This window comes from Centroberyx gerrardi, chromosome 11 (genome assembly GCF_048128805.1).
Source record: "Centroberyx gerrardi isolate f3 chromosome 11, fCenGer3.hap1.cur.20231027, whole genome shotgun sequence".
Lineage (NCBI taxonomy): Eukaryota > Metazoa > Chordata > Actinopteri > Beryciformes > Berycidae > Centroberyx > Centroberyx gerrardi.
In genome coordinates this window covers 27,891,653-27,914,183 of record NC_136007.1, presented here as the reverse complement: position 1 = coordinate 27,914,183, position 22,531 = coordinate 27,891,653, and the positions used below count along the sequence as shown (strand labels likewise).

Here is a 22,531-nt window from a genome sequence, read left to right as displayed (position 1 = left end):
TAAGATAAAAGTACATTTTTATGGGATAACGAGGACTTCCCGGGAAAACACACTTTGTATGGTGACCCCTTACTGTAAAGTACAGTGAAGACTTCCTCCACCATTTTCCTCAGGACGAAGATGTTGGACTGGGCTTCTGACGGAGCTCTCGGTTTCCCGTGCTCACCCTCCTTACTCAGCTTGCTGAGCTCGCCTTCCTGGACTTTGGTATGGGCATTCGCTGCGGTCAAACTTTGCAGACAGGGTGCCCCTGAAGCCAAAAGACAAAAGTCATATCCTGCAAATTCCAATAGCATTAATGATAAGGATCAATGCCTTGTCAACGGAAAACTGAATGAGAGACTGCTTCACATTAAGTAATGAATATGCCACCTATTGAGAAATGTTGCCTCTTGAATTAATGTCTTGTTATGCCTAAAATGTACCACTGCTGTACTGATTGGATAAATGTTAAGCATTTTCTAGAACAGGTTATTAAGTAGGCAACTCAGATCAAATCCTCCTACACCGGAGTTTAATTTGTTATTTGTCATAGTTGAAGAGCTTAGGACTATCTGAAATCATAAGTAAATTCTCTCCATCTATTTCTTTACGAAAAAAAAAAAGTACATCCCTGTAACCAGATCAAAAAACTAATTTCACCTCTCACACACAAAATTATACTAGTTAATGGGAGGTCAAAACTCCTCAAATTGGTATTATTAGTATGGAAACATTGTAGCCTATGAGACAATCATCTCCTGTCTTAGTGTTCGAGTTAAACAGGTGTAGCTTATATCCCAACATTGATTTCTGAAATAAGGCTCAGCTTATACCTTTGCCTACTATTCTGTTTTTAAGAAATTAAGGTTCAGTACGATATATGCACTGAATCATTCAAGGTCTTGTTTGATGAAGTTCAAGGACTCAAAATTTGTGCATTCTGAGGAAGACATGACATTGGTCAAAATTAGATATCATAGAATGGGAACTGACGATCCTCGGCCGGAAAGAGCTGAGGCATAATGATGAATTTGGGAGCTGTATTTTCTAGGCCAACTATTCATTTTCAAGAACTTTTAAAGGCCTAATTTTATTTTTCTCAAATCCACAAACTTTCAAGGATTTTAAAAAGTGACAGTCATGTGAGGACTCCAACACGATGTTGTAAAAGGTGCAAAACAATTAACCCCGACTTTCATGTAGAACATCAGGAAATTGTTTTGCTCAGTGAGAGGTGCCCTGACATGACAGTTTGTTGATGTATTGTTTTATGTGGTGAAGGGCAAAATGTGTTTGAAGTTGCAAGCACTTTGTTGATTTGATCATTTTAAGTGGAAATAATGTGATAGTGGGCAAATCTGCAAGCTGCTGCAACTATTGGAGGTACTAGCTGAACGTGCGTTTGTGTGATCACACAACTGCAAAATACTAGAGGGACAGCCTGACACACGAGGATACTATTTAATCTGGCAAGTGTCTATCTAAAGGAATCACTGCTGTAGCTGTAATTACAGCGAACAATGCCATTTCAGGAATTAATGATAGAAAACAACAGCTTTACCAAGTACACAGGAGAGCAGAACTTACGGCAGAACTTATAGAAGTCTGTTTGGATTTCCCTCCTAGAGTTAAGGAACACCCGTCCCTTTTCTGTGCCCACAGCAATCACACTGTCCTCGTGCACGGTGACACATGCCACCTCAGCGTTCAGCTTAGACATGGCCATGCACTGCAAACGGAAGATACGGTCATCATTTACTCAACAGTCACTTACCACAAAGTCTGCGAGCAACAGATGTGCAACTGAAAGGTTTGTGAAACAAAGAGATCTTATTGCATCAATTGCATTCTGAGTCTCTTTCGGTATGTGAAAAGATACTTAAAGCTAATCGGTCATGTGCTAAGAAGTCTTGAAGTCACCACAAAATAAGCTGCTTAAGCATCAGCCCTTTTCTCTACTCATTTGGTGTGTCCTTGTCAGTGGAATGCAAGTTGTAGAAGGCTTGAGTCGGGACGTACCACTGAGTCGAGGGCGGACACCAGGCTGGTGAGGATCTCCTGTCTGGCTGACACCAGCGGGACCTGAGGTTCGGCCCGGGAGTTCGTCCTGACGCCTTCACATGTCAGCTTCCTCATCTGAGCCATGCCTCTGCTGGGATCAAAACAACACATTTTAGTCTGCCAGCCACAATGCAACAAAGACAACCCGTATGCGTTTGTGCACGCATTCATGTATGCATTTAGCAGGGACTTGCATTAAAAACTGCTCAGGCTGTTTGGTTTGACTTTGAGCAAATGGTAAACCTGTATTCAGAATTCAGCATCAATGATATTGACGGCTAGTAGAGAGATTGGGGCTGGAGAGGGCAGAGGCTTTTTCTCACCTAAGAGGCTTTAGAAGTGTTGGTAATAGCCTTATTTTATATGCTAATACCCCAATCCGTGTGAAATCAGCTACTTATCATATGCCTTTGTTGGCCAATTAAGGCTAAAATGCACTAAGATTATGTTATACAAGTCCCATTATCCTTCATTCGCTCTCGCTGAAAGATCCAAAGAAATGTAGAGGTGGCTCTCGGGAAATGGCAAGGGGAAAAGAGAAATGGACTGAAGATGACCCCATTTCCTTCCACAACCATGGCAGGCACAGTACCATGGACTAGCTGCATCGTGGATTTTAAAGAAACTTGCTACCAAATGCAAACTGCGTTAACTAGAAATAACAAACAAGATGTAGCAAACAGATAAGAGTTGTAAAAAAAAAGAATTGCTAGCCTAAATCCAGGCACTGCGTTCTCATGGCAACTGAAATCCGTCTCCTTGGAAACTAATCTCGGGGCATTTGAACAATGCAGCTCTGGCCTTTAATCTCTCCAGACACTGGGAGCCATTATACTAGCCTCCGGCAAGCCCAAACCACTGACTCAATAGCGAGAGGAGAGAGAGGTGGAGAGAGGTAGACCGCGAGTGAGAGAGAGAGGGAGGGAGGGAGATGGCCTCAGCTGCACCAGTTTGAACGTGCCAAGCCTATTGCCTGTCTAAATCTGCCTCCCCTGAGGCCACAGTAAACATTAGCCCCCTCCTAAATTATTATGGCCTTGAAATAGATGGCCTCTTTCCCTCACATATTTTAAAGGTAGAGGAAGTAGCAAAGAGGAGAAAGGTGGGGATTAAGTGCAGGCCCAATGCAATGCCATGTCATTTGTTTTGCAAGAGAAAGCCCGAGTGTCATGCCGCGGTATTCCTCTAATACTGGAGAGTTCAGTGTGGATTTGGGAACATAAACAAGTCTCTCACAAAGCTAAAAAAAGGAGACTCGGAATTCTTTTGATGCCATCATTAAGACACAAATCCTGAAGCCGCTCTATTGATAGTGAATGAGACACAAACATTGTGGACACGCCAACACTATTCTCGGTGATTCTTGGTGTTTATGGGATTATTGCCTCTATAGCACTATGATGTCATGATTCATTTTCACAACACACATTTTCTGAGCCCACAAAATCAGTCTCCAATTCTTTGTCAAAGTAGGAGTTACAGGTTTTGTCCCTTGTGGACTTCATGGACTTTGTCCTTTGGTTTCTGGCTTTGGGGCAGAGTTGTTCATATTATCAGATGCTGTTTAGGATCATAGAAATAGACAATCTGATTGGTCAAACAGACATTTCAATGGTACTTTATGAGCCTGTAAAGCCTACTTAGTCATGCTTATTAATTAGTTGCTAAATAGATCACTAGTAGAAACCACAGAGCTAGACATACTTGACATCTAAAGCTTCTATCTTTCCACTTTTATTCTGATGTATGCATCCTACAAGCCATAGTAACCTCGAGGATGATATTTATTGTGATTTGGGTATGCCTACTCCCTGATGCCGATGGTACTTCGCACAAGCTATTCCTCCCCAGCCACATCACCAGTGTACACTTAATAACAGTAAAGAACACCCTCTTGGCTATTATTGCTATGAAGACAAACAGAAATGTAAGGCCAGTAGATCCAAGTCAATCTAGTATGGCCTAAATCCAGTTCTATGTTGTGTGTTGTTCTATGGTGTTTTGGTAATCCAACAGGTTGGTTGAAAGTGTGCTGTGCTGTAACTAACAGGTGTGGTCAGATCAGCTAAAGTTAGACTTAGGGAAAGATCACACCTACAGTTTGTTTTCCTTGGAAAAGTTTACTTTGTGGCATTTTTGTATTTGATTAGTTTAGTTTCACACTGCCAATCACAAGTAGCTTGTTCATTGGACAGAGTTTTGGTGACCTGTCATCCTGCCAGGTTAAAGATTTTGGCACCAAAGGGAGTCAAAACTAATTCTAAAACAATTCTAAAAACATTGCAGGCAGATCTGTTCCCACCCAGGTTGGTCAGAAACATCATTTTAAAGATATCTGCCAAGACACGTTGATATTCAATCAATATACTTGCAATGCTATATTTCTGTAGGCTTGTCTCTGGAAATTATGCATATTCCATATCTCAGTGATATGTGTCTGCTGGGTTCTGTCCTGTATACTCCAGGGGGGTTGACTGCGCTCCCCAATGAATCTTTAGCATGTTGCTTGCACTCATATGGGGGACACCCCAGAGAGTAGAGCCTGTACCGCCAAATATAACTGTACAATAATGGTTTTAACTTCATAACAAGTGTTCCTGACTGAAATGAAAATGCTAGTGTGTGTGTAATAGTGCTCCAACCATAGGCTGCAGTATTTTCCATCACATAATTTGCTGTACAAAACCACATCAAAATGGCTCTAAAGTCTATTTTAATTTCTTCCGACAAGAAAAAAAAGTCACAATGTAGCCCTGTCCATCAGTCTTCACTACACACCTGGTATTTCAGTGATTGAACAATGGGAAATGTTTCATTTCCAGATGTAAATCTGTGACAAAAATACAGAAAAGTGCTCAAGTCAGGCCAGGGTGTGGCAGACACTATCCTACTTATCATTAGAGCAAACAACAACAACACTATCCCTTTTGTTTTCACCCGGCGCTTCAGACCTCAGCCTTTTGGGAATGCCATCATTGATGCTGCCTGTAATGGCTTTTAACCGCTGCGACACCAGGCAGGATTCAATGGTAAACAGAGGGCCACACAGGTCATTTAGAGCTAAAAAATATTTAGTAGTAAAAATGTCTAATCCAATACTGTTGCTTAAATTTGACAAAATGAAAACTACTTATTAGATGGTGAACAGCATGGCGCAGCTGCTGCATTGTTTGTATTGTGGTTTCCCAAACAACAGTAACAGGCCGCTAGGGATGTACAACTAATGATAGTGGTGGGATGGTTTTAAAATGATAAAACGGTTACTTGCTGTCCTCAGTTGTGATTGGCTGACTCACTCACATTTGAAGCCGTTGTAAAATACCCAATGAACACACACCTGTCACCACATTTTTGTGTCCCAACAATTATTTTTAATATGCATGCGCTAACTAGCAATCACTACTCTTTTCAGTACTATTCATTTTGTTTGACTACTGTTTGAGAACTACATAACTACCATGCTTGGTATAAAAAAACTATAAAGACCCCATGAAATGGCATCTTTACTTCCTTGATTTGATGCATTTCCTGTTGAAACAGGATGTTGGGGCGGCACATAATGCAGTGAGGGATCATTCAAAAGTCTAAACCAATGGAATATGAGTCAGGGAGAGAAAGGCAATTTCATTTGATGGGAGGGGTGCGGAGGGGCGGGACTGTTCAAAAATCTGATGGTTTTATTGGTTAGAAATTTACATTTACGCTTACTAGTGCAGCATGAGGTCACCATGGAAGATACTCTGTTTTCCGGGAAGTAAAAGCAATTGGAGTTCATTTCATGGGGAATTTATTTGTTATTGTTATGTTTATCATTATTATGTTTGTTATTATTGACTCAAAGTGAGATTTATTCAATATTTCTGTTCTTGTCTCCACTTTGCCTCGTGCCTAACAATGCCTCTTAGTTGTTCTAAATATCACTGTGAAGAACGGCCTTTCAAAGTTTATTGCTTAAACAATAAAAAAAAGCTATATATAGGCCTCTATATTGCTTTTATGCAAACGCTCACTTATTAAGCTAACATTAACATGCCATTCTTAGCTAACCAAGTTGCAGTGTCTGAAGCAAGCACGTCAAAGTATCTAACAATGCTAACATTGGTTGCATTTAGCTCGGCAATAATCTCCAACCACCAACTCTTTGATCCTCTCTGTTTTGGCATTGTGTTAAATTCTGTCAAAAAGCGCACTGAGACTTTGTTGTCGTTTGTAGTTGTTTCTGCTTTTATTGCTTTGCCAATCACAAGTAAAACAATGGGGATAGTGACCGACTGTGAGAGGAGACAGTAAAACTGATTTATCCAGTGAGGTGTTTATTTCTCTGAAACTACTGAATATTGAAAATTAGCACAAAATATCTCAACCTAATTCAATCATAATCTGCATATCAGAACAAGCTTTCTCTTTTGTTTGCTCGTTCGTTACTGTTGTATCCTTGGACCTGAATCCTCGAACCCGTCTCATTATTTGCATGGAGGCTCCACACTTTTCACATTGGGAGGTTCTGTTAGATTGGGTGCAATGCAACAGGAGCAAAGTTCCTTTCTCCTGCAGTGACAGCACTAAAACCAAGTGGAGAGAAGTCTGACTGATGCAGAACTACAAGGCTCCTCAGTAACAACAAAAATGACTGTTAAGAGGGAGAAGGCTGGAGAAGAGTCTGTATCTGTGTAGCTATCTTAAAAATTAATTTGGTAATATATGTCTGTCATTAGGTTTTTTGGAGGTGACTGCAGGCTCCGCTCACTACACTATGCCACCTATATTGCCTATGCAAATTTATTTTGATCATACAACTGCCTCTCTGAAATCCAAACAATGGAAAACTTGAATCCCTGTGTGGGCTAACTTGCACAGGTAAATGGAAACGGATGCCAAACTGTGTCTCACGCTTCTCTCACTCTGTGTGTGTAGTTACACACAACAGCTACACAGCGGGAAAGAGGGGGAGGGGCTACGTCGCGTGCTGATGGTCTACTGGTCTGTGCATCACAAAATGACAAAACTTGATTAAAATGACAAATCTTCCACGGCGGGAACATATCTTCCTGGGCCTATGTATGGGAAACATAACAGTTGTTAGTAGGAAAATATGATTATCAAATTATTAACATTATCATCTAGTGGGTTACATGGTGGTATTAGTGGATTAGTGACTATTAATGCAACCACTGCTGCTCTGCTCTGAAAGCATGCCATGAAGGTTTGCTTGTAGCCTACTTTGAAAGTCTCAAAATCAAGATAGTGATTAGGGCAAAAAGTAGTATCACCCGTATCTCAATATTTCTTCCATGTAACCAGGGGGCTCTCAATCCTCTTTTTTTGTTGAAATACAAGCTGCTAACTTATTAGTGTCACTCTGTTTCACATAACATTACTGGTAAGTTAGCAAGCAAGCCCAGCACACAACTACGACCAATTTAACTAGGTAACCGCAATTTATTTTACACACACCCCTTCTAGGTACACACAAGTTCCAACAGCATTAGTATTACATGGGGAGGTCTGGTGATTGGTAATTTTTACCTCAGGACCATGGGAATTTTATCCTGTCTGGAACGATGTCAATGATTATCTCCAGCTCCCCCAGTTACAATTCAGACTGAAATTACCTAGTGTATTTAGAGTTAACTCTGATGTCCTGAGGTCATTTTAATCCCATCTGGATAGACATCTGGTCTTTCATGCCAATACCGATTTATGCACCTGGCATGTGGATTACAAGGGCCATATATAAACAGTGATGGGGTAGAGCAACATCAGTCTTTAGATTAGATTAGATGATTGATGATGTGTATATGATTCCACTGAAAGACAATAAATGATATTGAATTATTGCCCAGCCCTACTGGAAAGAGTGCAAAACCTGCAGCGTCTGGTGTTACAAACATATAGAGCCACTTGAAAAGTTTTGCCAGTTCTGCTGAACTGTGGGTGAACTTGTGTGGCGGGTCCATGGACCCCAGTAAATTATTTTACTGTCCGGATGACTGACTGAAATTACCAATGAGTGTGGGCAAAATCGAATAACCGACCTCATCTGGTGAAACTAATGCTGTACGGAGAGGGATATACAAAGTAATTCATATCGGGAAATGTGCGACATGAAAATCGAACGGTCAAGATTAATTGCGATTACAAGCAGGGCAGACTACCTGGATGCATTTCTTTAACATTATTTAATGAAACACGAAAGCCTTCTGAAGCCTGAAGCTTACCGTATGTGTGTGTAAACCGAGCTACCCAGTATCATCCAGCAGCAGACTGTAAGAAGCCTGGCATGAGCCTGGCAAAGCCCCTGACCAACAATATTTTGTTTATTAGTGTTACTTTGATATTCAATTTAATTTGTGAATAAATTCCAAGCTTTTACATTTCACTCAGAGTCGTTAATGAAAGCCTCAGCCGTCGTTTTTTGTCTTTTTTCCTCTCCAAAATATTGTTATGATATTGGCCTTTAAAATCCACTGTCTGTCCACGTCTAGTGCAAACCATTATGAATGTGACAGTTGAAATAGCACAAGGATATGGCCACGTCCTTACTAGTTTAAGCAACAGAAGAATCTAACTTAAGTATGCAGCCTTTAGATGTGTCAGTATTGGCTTCCTATATCTACTGAGGCAAGGGAGTTCCATGTGCTGTTTGACATGCATTGTCAATGCTGCCTAGGCTATAAGGGAAGAAGGATCAATTAAAATGGATGATTGCCCATTATAAGAAATATCCATTTTCAGCACTATGGTAATGGTTTGATTCCATCCTGAGGCTCTATTAGACTGTGTATAGGTAGATGTGGTGTGGATGTGGGTTACATGTTCAGTATTGTAACCCCAAAAGAAGTTACCTGTTCAATATATAGCCTATAATAAACAATGAGCTCAATATGGATCTCTGATCATCAGCCTTCACTGGAAACAGTGCCCTGTGATGGCCATGCTTAAAAACTGGGGGCAGGTAAGGGCTCAGAACAAAGAATTCAACAAGTAATACTTGATTGAAAATAACCATACACTAAGAAATAAGCCTAGTCAAAAACATATTAGCTTGGTCCATTGTTACATATTATCTTTAAAATAAAGGTAATTTGTCAACTACTGGAAAATACTGAAAAGAATATCTATAAGGCTGTCTGAATGCTTTTAGTGGGAAATCATATTATGATATATCATGTCAACACAGGGGTTATGATTAAAATAGAGAATCTGTAGTTAATCAGTGGGTTTTTCATATGGTCCATATCATTTGGATGTCAGCTAAAGGTTCATTTGCATCTTTTTTCTCAGTAACAGAATGTAAACATGTTAATTTTCTTATCTGTGTAGCGTAAAGGTCAAAGTAACCTAACCTAATTTTTCAAGACATCCCCAGATTTATTTATTTATTTTTGGAATGTATGCAGTCTCATGGATTTGTATCCATTTTCGGTCACATTCTCTGTGCATGGCCATTTTTATCAAGGTTTGTTGTTGTTTTGTTGAGCTATTTTTTTAAAACATTTTGACTCCGAATGTCACATCCGTCATGCAGGAACGGCCTAGACACAGCCTACAATCTTCTGGGGAAAATAACGTTGATACTGTTTTGGGGGAAAGGGAGCTAAGGAAAAGGAAAACGCTGGTGACTAACACTTGCTGGCAGAATGTTTTGCTTTCTGGCTCATGAATGTCCTGGGACTAGACAAACTCCTCTGCCGTCCTATTTGGTGGAATAATGGGTAACATTCCTATTGCATGATAATCTCATGTAATTTATGGGATGGTAGTGATTGTGTTCCAGGTTAGTTAGTGGTCCATTACAGGGATTATTTCAAGCTGCATGTTTAAACTCTGAATGCCCAGAAATATTATCACAGTCTAAATCTTAATTTGAATTGCAGGATCAGTTCCAGTGTTAATGTCTTATGTTATGGACATTTGTACATCATGATATATGGACAACTGTGCTGTAATTGGAATTGTAATTAGTTTATGCAAGATGATTCATTTTCAGCGTATTTACATTTTTCTAGCTGTGGGGGAAATGTCCAGCTGTGTATGTGTTCTAGTGGTGGGGGATTGGGTGGTTTCTGGTCCTGTGACATTCATTAAAAATCATCATAAAAGATGCTCAGCATAGACACTGGCATTCTATAATGACATTATCCAAACTTAATCAAGACCAGCCCTGCTGCTCCAAAAAGACACAGTGGTCCAACAAGTAGGCCAAGACCTGTAGAAAGGCTGTGTGTGTGTGTGTGTGTGTGTGTGCAATGCCTGTCGTTCTGTTGTATCGAGACAATACCATGCCAAACTCAATTCAAAAATCTGGCAACTTAATCTTGTCTTGTTTATCTGCAAACGTACATACCATGTAGAAACAAATCTTTTATGAATTGTTATGGTCTTCTGTTCAATTTGTGTGTATTGGTGAAAGAAGACTGTGGGAAGTACATTTTCTAAAAGTTGAAATTTTATTTAATTAAGTGCTGCTCGGTGGATTGTATGTCTGCTGAATTTACCAGTAGAACCTAACAATTCGTAAAAGGTTTTGTCAGGTTCTGCCAGGTGAATGTTTGCCAATGAGCACGGCAACATTACCAGATTTCTGAATGGAGTTTGGTGTGATGATCTCTCCATACAAGAGCTCTTCCAAAGGAAATGAGCGTATGTCAGTGTATGTGCGTCCATTTCAGAGCTCTGCATCGCCTTGCTGAAGCCAATCTGTCAGGCTGTTAAAGCAGGCAAAGAGTTTTATTCCTGTCAGCTGTTTCCAAACTTTGACGCTTCGTGTGCTACAAATAGGAGTTACTTAGTAGCCGAAAGCCAAGTAGTAGAAAGCAGCACACTAGCTGATTTCAGACTCCGACATTTAGCATTTTTGAATTCGTGTTAATTATTTGTCAGTTTGCAGACACACTTCTCTGGCTGTGCTTGTTTGTTTAGTACAGGATTAGAATTAGTTAGCAGCCCATTAGTCCGTTAACGTTGAAGTTATTGGTTTATTACGGTAGGCAGGTTAGTGTTATCGTAGCACGACTGTTGGTTATATGTTCCAAAGCAAGTGTTTTGCTGAACTTGAACAGTGATCTTTCCTCTTCTTTTACCGCAGACTGATCCCAGTTAATTTAGCTAACAAGCTAACGTTAAACGTTAGCCAGCTTTGTTGTACTAGCTAGGTAGCTAGCTAATGCTAGCAATTTGAGTAGCAACTGGAGGGCTAAATTAGCTAGCAGACAAACGCTGTATCCCAAACAAAAAATATAACCTCGCAATCCACTCGCAAGGTTAAAAGGGAAGAGTCCCAATGGGCAAAGTCACTGTCCTTATTACGGTCGTTAACATGACATGGTTTAACTAACTAACGCTAGCTAATTAACGTTATTTTTAACAACGTTTACCTAACTAGCTATCTTAAATTGGTTAGCTGTCTCGCGTTAGCCATCTTGCTAGCTAGCGTTAGCACTTTGCTTTCATCTCCTCCCCCAGTCCAGAATTAGGTTATAATCTGTAATTTCTAAATGTACAGCCACAAAAAGTCACACGCTTTACGAATACATACTGCTTCACTGTTCACGAATATAAAAACAAACAGGGAAATCTCACCTTAATTAACGACTAAATATCCTTGTTGCTGCTGTCAATCCCGGAATAGGTTTATTCCCCCGTTTTAATCCATCAGAAACGCTCACAATTCCCATCCACGATGTAGCTGTACCGTCTGGTCAAACATCGTAATCCGAAACATCACAATGTTAATTTCGATCGCCCGTTTTATTCTCTGTTATTTGTGTATTATTTCTGTTTCTTTTTCTCTTTTTCCCTTAACAGATCAGGGTGTCCCTTTCCCCTTTCTTTGTTCTGTAATCCAGTAAAATTGAAACTCATTCGCCTCCTGCTAATCCCAGCCCAACTCAACAACAGCATCTATTGGCTGCAATTTACATATAGGATTAACTGAGGAACCTCTGGAAAAACCCACAGGGAGGGAAATTTACCTGGAAAGGAAATATTCCGAGCGGGATTTTTTTTTGTTTTTTGTTTTACTGTATTCCAGCTGTGACTGTTTAAATCAGTCTGTCACTCTGTCAACTTCATGCAGCCATCTTTGCATGAAGAAATCTCCCATGAACCTGAAATGAATTGAGTGTAGACTTAACGAAAATAACTATAATATTCCAATAGTGTGTCTGTGGTACTCAATAGTGAGTTACAGTGTCCTTATGGCATTTGTTATCATCCTATGGACTTACAGTCTGTCTGTGGTGCTCAATAGTGAGTTTATGATGACCTTATGCTTCTTTATGGTATTTTGTTTCTCCTATGATATCACTATAGTATTTCTATAGGATTTATATATAGCTCATACTTTTGCTCATAGCTCTTAGCTTTATCCCTGTAAAATGTATCATTAGATTTGTTCTTTTTCCTTAGGGTATGACCTCTGCCCTATATTAAGCAGACATAAACTGTGAACTATTTTAGTCAATCACATGAGCTGGGCCATAACTGTCATTGCATGTCTATGCATGGGATGCTTGCAGCTGGTATATGTCCACTTCAGATAGATAGTAATCCTGTAATGAATTTTAGATGAATACAACTATCACACCAAAACCATAAACTTTTATATCCTGCAAGTATATTATAAGAATATGATAGTGATACCATAGGAGATTCAAAAAAACAAACTATAAAGCAAGATGACATTCACTATAAACTCACTACCGGGCACCATGGAATACATCCCTATAGGAATATTATGGTGATTTTTTGTCATAGGGCTAATCTTAGATTCATCTGTATCCAGTTATATAATCCACTAGATTACTCTGTAATCTGATTACTTTTCAGTTACTTTGCCTCCAAAAGCGCCCCAACATATTAAGTAAAACAGCCAATAAATTCATATTTACACTGTAAATTTAACTGTTTTACTGTCTAAAACTCTAAAACCCTTATCAGTCATTATTTCAAGACGTGCAAATACTATATTTGTTCCCAGCATCTCACATAAAAAGGCCTTTTTTCAGACATATTTCTAGTAACTAATCACGTATTTATTCAAATGTATCTAAGATTTCTGTCTTTTCATTTACTGTAACAGGTTAGTTACTGTATCACACACAGTGATGTTGGTAATGTTCAATCAGACCTGTGAAACTGCATTGTTTGTATTATGGGAGTAAATGGGAAACATCATAACTAGTCTCTGACCTCTGGCAAAAAAAGTTGGTTGTATCAGACGTGGAATTTGGCCTTTTTTCCACATCAGGAAATTATTGTCTGCCCTTCAGGTGGTTGGTTAAAAATACAACCTTCCCCCTCCAAAATAAAAGCACAGACTACATGAGTTTAAGGATGGCATCAAATCATTTTCATGGCTAATGTTTGCCTGAGTTGAGTATATTATCGACAAAACAGTTTTGGACCTTGTGTCACTGTGTGTGTATGTGGGGCAGGGGAATGGGCAAACGGCTAGGCGCCAATGAATTTATCACATTTTCAATTCTATAAGAATAAACTCCACTGCCGCTGTGTAGAAGTCAACCTAATTACTATGCTTTGCCTCAAAAACAGACACAAAAATACAGACACAAGTGTGAAATAGTGTGAAATAAAACACCACGAGTCCTTGCCCACATTGTTAATATTTAATGACTCAATCTCTGAAATCATTGCAGCAATAATCCAAAGGGTATGAATCCTCCAGCTGAAAAGGCCATGTACAATATCCAATGGAAAATTTAGGTTTCATCTTAGCTGACCAGGGCCTGCCCTACACGTTTTTGTTCAGGAAACATCACTCCAAGCTATATTTCCACACCACTCACCTCTGTGTAACGTCTCCCCTAAAGCAATAGTAACCTAGAACCGACTACAGTTAGGAATCTCCTAGTTCAGTTGATAAATGGATAAAACAATATTTGGAAGACTTACAGTATAAATTCTGTACGTTGGGATAACGTTTTTTGCAAATGAAGTCCAGATGTTGTCAACCCGAGGGGAGGAGTGGAACGTCCATTGTTTGGGTTTTAGCTCCTGTAACAGCCCTTAAGTAGCCCTAATTAAGAAAAGGTCAAAGTAATCCAAGAACTGTTTGATACAGCTGCTTTCAGCATCAAGTCGGGCTGCTATGTCGTACCATATATGGAGTTAATACTAGTGTATGGATGGAGTCTTTGTACCGATTCGTCGCCCACAGTAAATAAAATAGTCGATCATTACTGCTAGGATAAGAGGTGCAATGGTACACAGTTGGACTCACTGAGTTTTAGAGAATGCACAAGTCTGGAATAATTCACTATATTCGTTCTATAGACACAACAGCAGTCTGAGCTGAATTCAGCAGGCCTCCCGGTTTCATTAATATCAATATTTAGTCTTAGCAGGGAGTCCGATGATGTGGAGTGGCTTAAAGGACCACTCTGACTTTTTGGGAGATTGGCCCATTGGTCTCCTTACCCAATATGTGACAAGACGACTGGCACTAAAATCATCTCTGACTCGGGTGCATAGCTCTTTCCCGTGCACGTTAACGCTTTAGCATACAGTATGTTAAGTCATTGTTGGCGACTAGCATTATCCTAAAAGTGAGAAAATGTCTAAACCTGTCAGGCTTGTTTAGTGGATTGGTAAAATAGACATACAATTTGACAAAAATAATGAACTTTCAATGGCAGAAGAACTCTCTTCTCTCGATACTTCAAGCATAAATTTTATGTACACAGAAAGTGAGCGAAGTTAGCCAGACAGCTAAAGCTTTTTACGTTGTTTCGTAATGGACTTCACTAATAATGAAGATTAAGATTTTGTTTTCAGAAGTTATGAATCTATAGGTCACAGAATAAAAACCAATGCCAACTTTGGATTACTAAAAGGTTTATCTGCATACTTTGGATAATGCTAACAGCCTACGATTATTTAGCATACTGTATGCTAGAGCATTAGCATGCTCACCCGACAGAGCTATCTACTGGAGACACAGATGTGATTTTGGTGCCAATCCTCTCATCACATATTGGGTAAGGAGATCAATGGGCTAAACTCCCAAAAAGTTGGAGTAGCCCTTTAAGAGTTGCTCTGAACATCACTGGCCAAGACAGCTCACCTAAAGAGGATTATTACAAAGCGGAGTAGCAAAGTAAAAGCAATAAATAAAACAAACAAGGCGACTGAGACCCAATTCTTCAGTTCTTCATGTCGTCGTCCGCCAGCCGTTTTGCCCTCTGGGTCAAAATTCAGAATTGTCAATAAGTTCCCGGCAACTTGTAGATTCAAGCTCTCTAACTATCGTAAAGCGTCGAAAGTTGCCGTTTGTTCTCAAGAGTCGTACCGATAATATCTCTTCACCTCCAAGTCCCATTTCTCAGTCTGTATTTTTATAGTACTTTGAGCTGTCTTTATGATTGGCTAATAGGTGTTTTCTGCGACACATAAATTCACTTGAGATAGAGAATTGTTGTTTTGGTATTAATTGTAAACTGAAAATGTCTTCAGGAGTCCATCGCAGCATCAGGTGAAATGTCATACTGGCTTTTCCTTTGAAGATGTACCTCTGCGTGTCCCAATTCAAGCTTCTCTCTTCTTTTCATATCAGTGTTGTTCCTGGAAGGCCACAGAAACAGAATTATTTCGCAGCACTGAATGGCATTATTGTATTATGTATCACTAATTTAGTTTAATAGTGGTATAAAAATACGGAGCTATTACAATGAAAGAATACGAACATTTTGAGTACTGTCTGGCTCCTGCTGATGAATTCCATTGGCTGAATTTGCACCATGCGCCTGAAAAACACCATTACCAAAACGTCAACGTCAGCACCAAACTTTAGTCAGTAACTATCCTTCAACGCATACAGTCCCCCATTACACCTGGCATTAACTAGCATCTCGTGTCCGGATAGTGTCCACGACTTAGCTGGGTTACATTTGTACCTGACATCAAAATGTGTGTCTGATATTTCTCTTTCCCTCACCAAAACACAGATTATTGCACACGTCACTTCCGTTCATAATATTTGCATCCTCTTAAACACTTTGTCTTGCCTGTTGCACATCTACAGGTATCCTGACATCCATTTTTGTTGTCCAAGCTGCCTGCTACCTGACTGATTTCTGTGTTCTTCCCGGTTGGATCTGCACATTCAAGTTTGTTTCCATTAACGTAGTTGCTGTATGTGGATTGGAGATGCATTTAAAGAGTAACTAAACCCCAAACCCAACTCTGTGTAAAGCCTGACATGTAATAGTAAAAAGCATGCTACTGAAATGGCCATCTGCTATTGGCTGATCTTTGGTACCAGGTGATGTCACCACCTGTTGTACTCTATAGAAGGTGACATCACCTGGCACCAAAGATCAGCCAATAACAGATGAACATTTCACTAGCATGCTTTTTCGCATTAGATGTCAAGCTTTACACATATTTGGGTTTGGTGTTACGTTACTCTTTAAACTTTGTTGTTTATGTGGCCAAACGTGTCCATGACCACCTCAGAGGGTGATCACATATTCAATGCACTTTAAGTGCATTTACACCTGGATTGTATGTGTTGTTATGCTATCCAATTACAATCTAATCACCTAGGATGCTTGTTAACGCCAGGTGGAAAGGGCATTACATAGACAGCGATAGCTGTTTTTTTGTTTTTTTTACCGGGCTTTTATCTGGATGCTTGCGCATGGCCTGGACCAGCTGGTCCACTTGTTGGTTGTGTTCCAATGCATTCCTCAGGGCTTCTTCAGTGCTGAGCAGCCGCTGGCGCAGACGGTTCACCTCCGAGTCCAGGGTGGAGGGATCCAGCATGGAGTACCGCCGGTGGTCTGGGGAAGAGCGCTCCCGACCCTGAATACACACAAGGGCAGGAATATATAATCGCTGTCTGTTGTTTGATCATTTGTATCATGCCATATGTGAATCACATCTGGAAAAAATATATTATTATACACATTCACAAATAAGGAGTACATTTTAAGTTTCTATGTTCATTTAGCCGCCACATGACACAGATTCTAAATGTATAATCTGTATAATCCTCACCAGTAGGAGCAGTTTATCTCGCAGGGTCTTGATGTCATCCTGGAGTTTCTGCTCCTTGACCTTCCACTCGGCCTTGTGCACCTCTCGGCTCAGGTCCCGCTCCATGTCCCGCGAATGGCGATGTGAATCCAGGAGCAACACCCTCAGCTCATTCAGACTCCTAGCATAAGAAAGACAATACAGTGGATGAAACAAAGCAAATATAAGGAAAACTGAAAGGATAAACCATCAGAAAAAAGCATTTCATTGTGTCTTTTTTCATGGACTTGGTTGTGTTGGACGCTGTTATTGTTTGCATCCTAAAAGTCACCCTTAGTGGTTTTATTCTACCGCGTGATATGCTAGTAATTGGCTTTCCTGCATTATCTTGTCAAGTTCCTGAGATGGAAAGGTGTAAAAATGGTCAAAGTTGACTAAAAACCTTCTTTGAGAATATTTAGTGGGTTGTGCAAGGAACACCTGACTAAACAGTAATAGTGACACTAAGGAGGCTAATGATACTCCCGTCCAATAAAACTAACTCAAGGTAAGACACCCAATGAATTTTTTAATGGATGGTATATACTTTTACTGTATATGAAATGACTGTTGCACTGATCCTGCATAAGAAAAGAGTGTGCTATGTTCAAAGGTATCAGTTCACATAGCCAGAGGGGTCATTCATGTAATACTCACTTTTAGTGCTGTGTAGCACTTACTAATGTAATAACCCTCAACAATATAAGATCTGCACATAAATTAACTGTGAGACAGGCATTAAAGTAAAAGTTGGCCAATAATGTAATGAAATGAGTCTGATCTGTAGAGTAACTACAGGAAAATGCATTGTGTGAATGTGTGTGGATTTAGTGAAACGGGGCCAATGAGCCCCTGTGCCGACTGCACGGCCCTTGTGACAACTTTGCCTTTCCCTTTTACCATGTGTGGGAAAATGATGACCTTAATTATCAGAGTTTTATTGAATCTGTTTTAACCTCTTGTACCGTAGCCAGATTTGGCAGCTTAAGCAATAGGAGTTACTGGTGTGAGCCGGGCACAGCGAACTGAAATCAGAGGTGTGTGGTGAGGAAGGCCAATGACATTCTTCACTGGTCACCGACTCAGAGGGCAGTTTGAGCTGCAGCCCTCTGGGTGCAGCTTCAGAGTACCTACACTCCAGGGGAGAACACCCAGGGACTCATTCATCCCCGCTACAATTAGGTTGCTTAATTAGCACATGAAATCACGTAGTATCTTATGCCTGTACAAGAACCTTTCATTTTGCACTAATGAGCAGCATTTTATTGCACTCTATCAACCTATTGACTCCTTGTCTGGTCTTAACAACTCATGCTGATCTATATGGGGATATGTTATGCCGATTTATGTGTTTTTATGTTATGTGCTTTGATTTTTTTTAATGTGTTTTGTTATGAGTTTTACTGCAAACCCTGTATGCAGACCAAATTTCCCTTATGGGACAATCAAGTTTGAATTGAATCAGGATTTGGTACTCCCCGCATCCTCATTGAGTTTATCTCAGTAAATCAGATGCCTATTTGTCATAGTTTGGGAACTAATCTCTACATTAATATATATGTATATATATACAGTATATATATATATTATTGAAAGAATTTTCTTTCAAGTTCGCAAAAAAATACAGTGCCTGCGAGTTCCAACAGTGTGCCAAACATCGGACCATAAACAAATCCACAACCTTTCTTTTCAACACCAGCGTGTGTGGTGATATCATTTTTCATCTTCATTACCCAATAAAAGCGCTGAGGCAGATTAGAAAATCAATATGGGCTTTTGTCTCCATGTCCAATTACCTCTCTTTCTTCAGCAGCTCCTGACTGATGATGACCAGCTGCCCAGAGGCATCATGGGACTTCCTGGTCATGGACTCCAGGTCTGCCTCCACACGTATCTTCTCCCTGGCGAGGGCTTCCGCTTTCTTTTCCCCTGAGCGAACCTTGCCCTCCAACGCTGGTGCAAGAATCAGAAGCAATACTTTTAATGCGAGTTTTAACTGAATAATCTGGAATACATAAAGTTCTTGTATTAGTCTATTTAGGCCCCATTTGAATTGGATTAATTGTACCGGGGGAGGTCCTGTAATTTTAACGGCATCTGTAATTTTAATCAAATAAAAATCTGCTATGTTCAAACTGTGCTTTTGCGCTTTATTCTCCTGCCTCATTTTTCATTTTAGTTTTATAATCTAAAGGTAAACTGTGTATAATTTTCTCTGATGAGATCTTCGCCATATGAATTGCGATTGCCTTTATTCTAATTTCCTTGCTGCTAATTCTAATACTGCTTTCTACCGGCATATTTCATCATGTTTCCTGCTGCTTTTGAGATGTAATTTATCTACTACATTTTTTTGTTAAGGAAATGAAGCCTGAAAACAATCAAATTGGACTATAACTAGTGTTTGTGAAAATTAGTCTAGGGATTTTTTTTTTGTCAGAATGTTCTAATCGATTCGAGAAAATCGGACACATAAAAATAGAATAATACATCTGTTTTAACTTTGTGTCTTATTTTCTTCATTGTATGTGTATTTTGCATTACCTACAGTCCATTTTTCATTGTGTCAGTTCAATTAATTGAACTGCAGTGAGTTTGTTTTTCAGTCCTTTTGATGTGCCGGACGTTATGGTCTTCAGAAGACAGCGACTCAACACATTTCACGCTGAAGATCAAAGGACAAATATGACTGTCATGGACACACAATCCACTGCATGGTGAAGTCAGCGCGATCGGTGGAGAGTAAGTGAAGGCTGCAGTCCTTCAGTCACCACACATGCAGGCATTGCACCAGTCACCAGCAACCAATCACAAGTTTGTGTGCTGCTTTCATCATAGGTCATGAAAAAGCGGGAGCAGACACTGAAGTAGGACACTGAATGCTGTCAGAAATGCTTCTGTAAAAGACACTTACCTGTGATCTGTGATTTGAGGGCGTCAACCTGTGAAGTGAGAGTAGAGACCTCTTTTTCCCTTTTCAACAACTTCTCCATTGTTTCTAAAGAAAAAAGACAACCACAGTTAGTGTCTTTCAACTTTCAAAACAGGTGCAGTCAATGCTGGAACCACAGAAGTGTCTTGATAAAGGTTTGACAGAATTAATAGAATCCACATAGCACTTTGGAAAGGAATACTATTCTTATCTTAAATTGTATTGTGTTTATAACTAGTTGGCATGAGCAGAGAGCAGAATATACAAACAAAAACATTATAATTACATATGGAATGATTGTAAAATAATTTGGTTTTCTACCTCTGTCCCACATTTTGAACATAGAAGGCAAATATGACAACTGCAATGTATGAATGTTTCAATTTTTTTGTGAAAAATAGCAAATATTAAACTCAGTGAACTTTGATACCTTCAATGTTCTGTTTTAGCTTCATCTTTTCATCTGAAATTTCATTGTCTTCTATCACCTAAAAAAGGAAGGAAGTATTGAGAAAGTTGAAATGAAATTGAAGGAAAGGAAGTTTGATATTAGTGATTTTAGTGACTAACTAAAATGGATAATAGATGATTCATTTGTTACTTGTTTGCCACAAGAAAGCACAAAAATATAGCTGCATCACATCCACAAATCCCTTCTCCTCACCCAACCACTCACGTTTGCATCATGGGATGTGTAGCGGTCTGCCTGGATGGCCTGCAGCCGGTTTGCTGTCACCCTCAGCTTCTCCTCCAGGTTCTGGATCTCCTCTCTGCTCTCTGCCTGGGCCTTCTGCAGAGCTTGGTAGTCCGTCATCTTCTTCTCTGACAGCTCCAGCCTCTCTCTCAGCTCCTCCCTGGTTTTGTCCTGGTCCAGCTGGAGCTTCTCCGACTCTGCCAGCCTCTGCTCCGCTTTCTGCAGCTTCTCGGTGGCCTCCTTCAGCTCCAGGGCCTGCATGCTGCTCTTGGCCTCGGCCTGGGTCCTCCACGTCTGGCTGCCCTCGGCCAGCTGCTCTTTGGCCTCCTGGAGGCGAGTGCCGAGGTCCTCGCGTTCCTTGGTCAGAATGGCCGCCTCGATCTTGTGCTTGGCCTTCAGATTCTCTACCTCCAGTTGGTGCTCCATCTTCAGGCTCTCCAGAGTGGTTCTCAGCTCCTGGGGGTCCTGCTCTTGGCCTGCTGGAGCAGTGTGGTCACTACTCAACGAGGCTTTCAGCTCCCCCAAGGAACGCTGGTGGTCGCTGACTAAAGAGTCCAATTTAGCCTGCAGAAAAGAATTATATTATCCATCCTGAAACATGCATACTGGGGTTACACAAATATATGGGGCCAATATCGGCCTTTTATAAAAAAAATGGATATTGGCCAGTCATTGTCCTCCATCTTCGATGCAGTTTGATTGATCACATATTTATTGTAGCATTGATCAGCACCACAATGGTTGTCTATGGGAAGCCCTTAACGTTACGTGATTCTAATGTGGCCTTTTGATTGGATTCCACAGCTGTTTGGACTTTTTTGGCATGAAAATTGTCAAATTAAAAAAAGATTCATGAATATACCAGTAATTGGCAGCTTCAATCCAAAAATACTGCTATCGGCCTTCAAAAGCCCATATTGGTTGAAATTACATACTAACATTACTTACATACAGAGAATTAAGAGAACAGAACAGAGAACGACCCCACTGTCTCTGCTGAAGTTCTTTGACATCCAACACTTTTGGATGAAACAGATTCTATTTGGATCAAACAGAATATACTGGGTTACCTTCCAGGTGTCCATCATCTCCATGTTCTCCTTGGTGGCCTGTTGGACCTTCTGCTTCAGATCACTGATCTCCTGGTTCTGTTTCTCCACTGTGGCCTTCAGCGAGTCTGTCTCCTGCTGGCTTGCCGCTAGGGCCGCCTCGTACTTCTCCTTCAGCTCGCTGCTCTCCTTGTAGTGCTCGCGGCCCGCCGACAGCAGCTGCTCCCGGAGGAGGAGGGTCTCCGGCTGGGTGCCCGACCCGGCGGGAGCGTCGCCGTCGCCGGCTCGCTGTGAGTCGGAGTCGGGCCCTCTGAGCTGAGCCTGCAGGTTCTCGATCTCAGCTCGCCTGAGGCCAAGCTCCTCCTCCAGCTGCACGATACGACTCTGCTCTTCGACTGTGGTTTGCTGATGAGAAAGATGGAACATCCGTCATTTGACTCACGGGTTCGCCTCATCATTGCGATAGCTGAAAGATGTCAGCCTTCCAAATGAATGACCTTATTGCCGTAACAGGTGAGTGATCTCCTGCAACAGAATGATGTCATTCGAAAGAAAAGGCGTCATCGACAAAGCGTCACACACAATGATTGAGTGTTTATGTGCAGAAATCAGGCCTCGGGAAACGACAGAATCACAAGCACTAAAGCCGGGCCTGTAAACGATTAAGCATTCAAAGGGAAATCCTCTCCTTGCAGGTTAAGGATCGGAAATGAACAGGTCCAGTGCAATCCACAGTGAGATCCCTAAGTATCCGGACAGCGACACATTGCTTAC

At 40.6% G+C, this 22,531-nt stretch overlaps 2 protein-coding genes across 3 annotated transcripts in view; both read right to left on the bottom strand.

The window, feature by feature from the left end:
- The window catches only part of gtf2ird1 (GTF2I repeat domain containing 1), a 37,624-nt gene extending 25,749 nt beyond the window's left edge, over window positions 1-11,875 (bottom strand). The window contains exons 1-4 of the mRNA XM_078286458.1: window positions 11,626-11,875; window positions 2,002-2,131; window positions 1,570-1,711; window positions 74-250 (exon numbers count right to left, since the gene is read on the bottom strand). Coding sequence (XP_078142584.1) covers window positions 74-250; window positions 1,570-1,711; window positions 2,002-2,127 — 445 coding nt within the window. The 5' untranslated portion in view covers window positions 2,128-2,131; window positions 11,626-11,875. The remainder of the gene's footprint in view (window positions 1-73; window positions 251-1,569; window positions 1,712-2,001; window positions 2,132-11,625) is intronic.
- Window positions 11,876-13,658: 1,783 nt separating this feature from the next.
- Window positions 13,659-22,531, bottom strand: part of clip2 (CAP-GLY domain containing linker protein 2) — a 38,549-nt gene continuing 29,676 nt past the window's right edge. For both annotated transcript variants that reach the window (XM_071915147.2, XM_071915148.2), the window contains exons 10-18: window positions 21,779-22,162; window positions 20,691-21,272; window positions 20,445-20,502; window positions 19,997-20,080; window positions 18,879-19,035; window positions 17,065-17,224; window positions 16,681-16,869; window positions 15,750-15,809; window positions 13,659-15,627 (exon numbers count right to left, since the gene is read on the bottom strand). In XM_071915147.2, coding sequence (XP_071771248.1) covers window positions 15,616-15,627; window positions 15,750-15,809; window positions 16,681-16,869; window positions 17,065-17,224; window positions 18,879-19,035; window positions 19,997-20,080; window positions 20,445-20,502; window positions 20,691-21,272; window positions 21,779-22,162 — 1,686 coding nt within the window. In that variant the 3' untranslated portion in view covers window positions 13,659-15,615. The remainder of the gene's footprint in view (window positions 15,628-15,749; window positions 15,810-16,680; window positions 16,870-17,064; window positions 17,225-18,878; window positions 19,036-19,996; window positions 20,081-20,444; window positions 20,503-20,690; window positions 21,273-21,778; window positions 22,163-22,531) is intronic.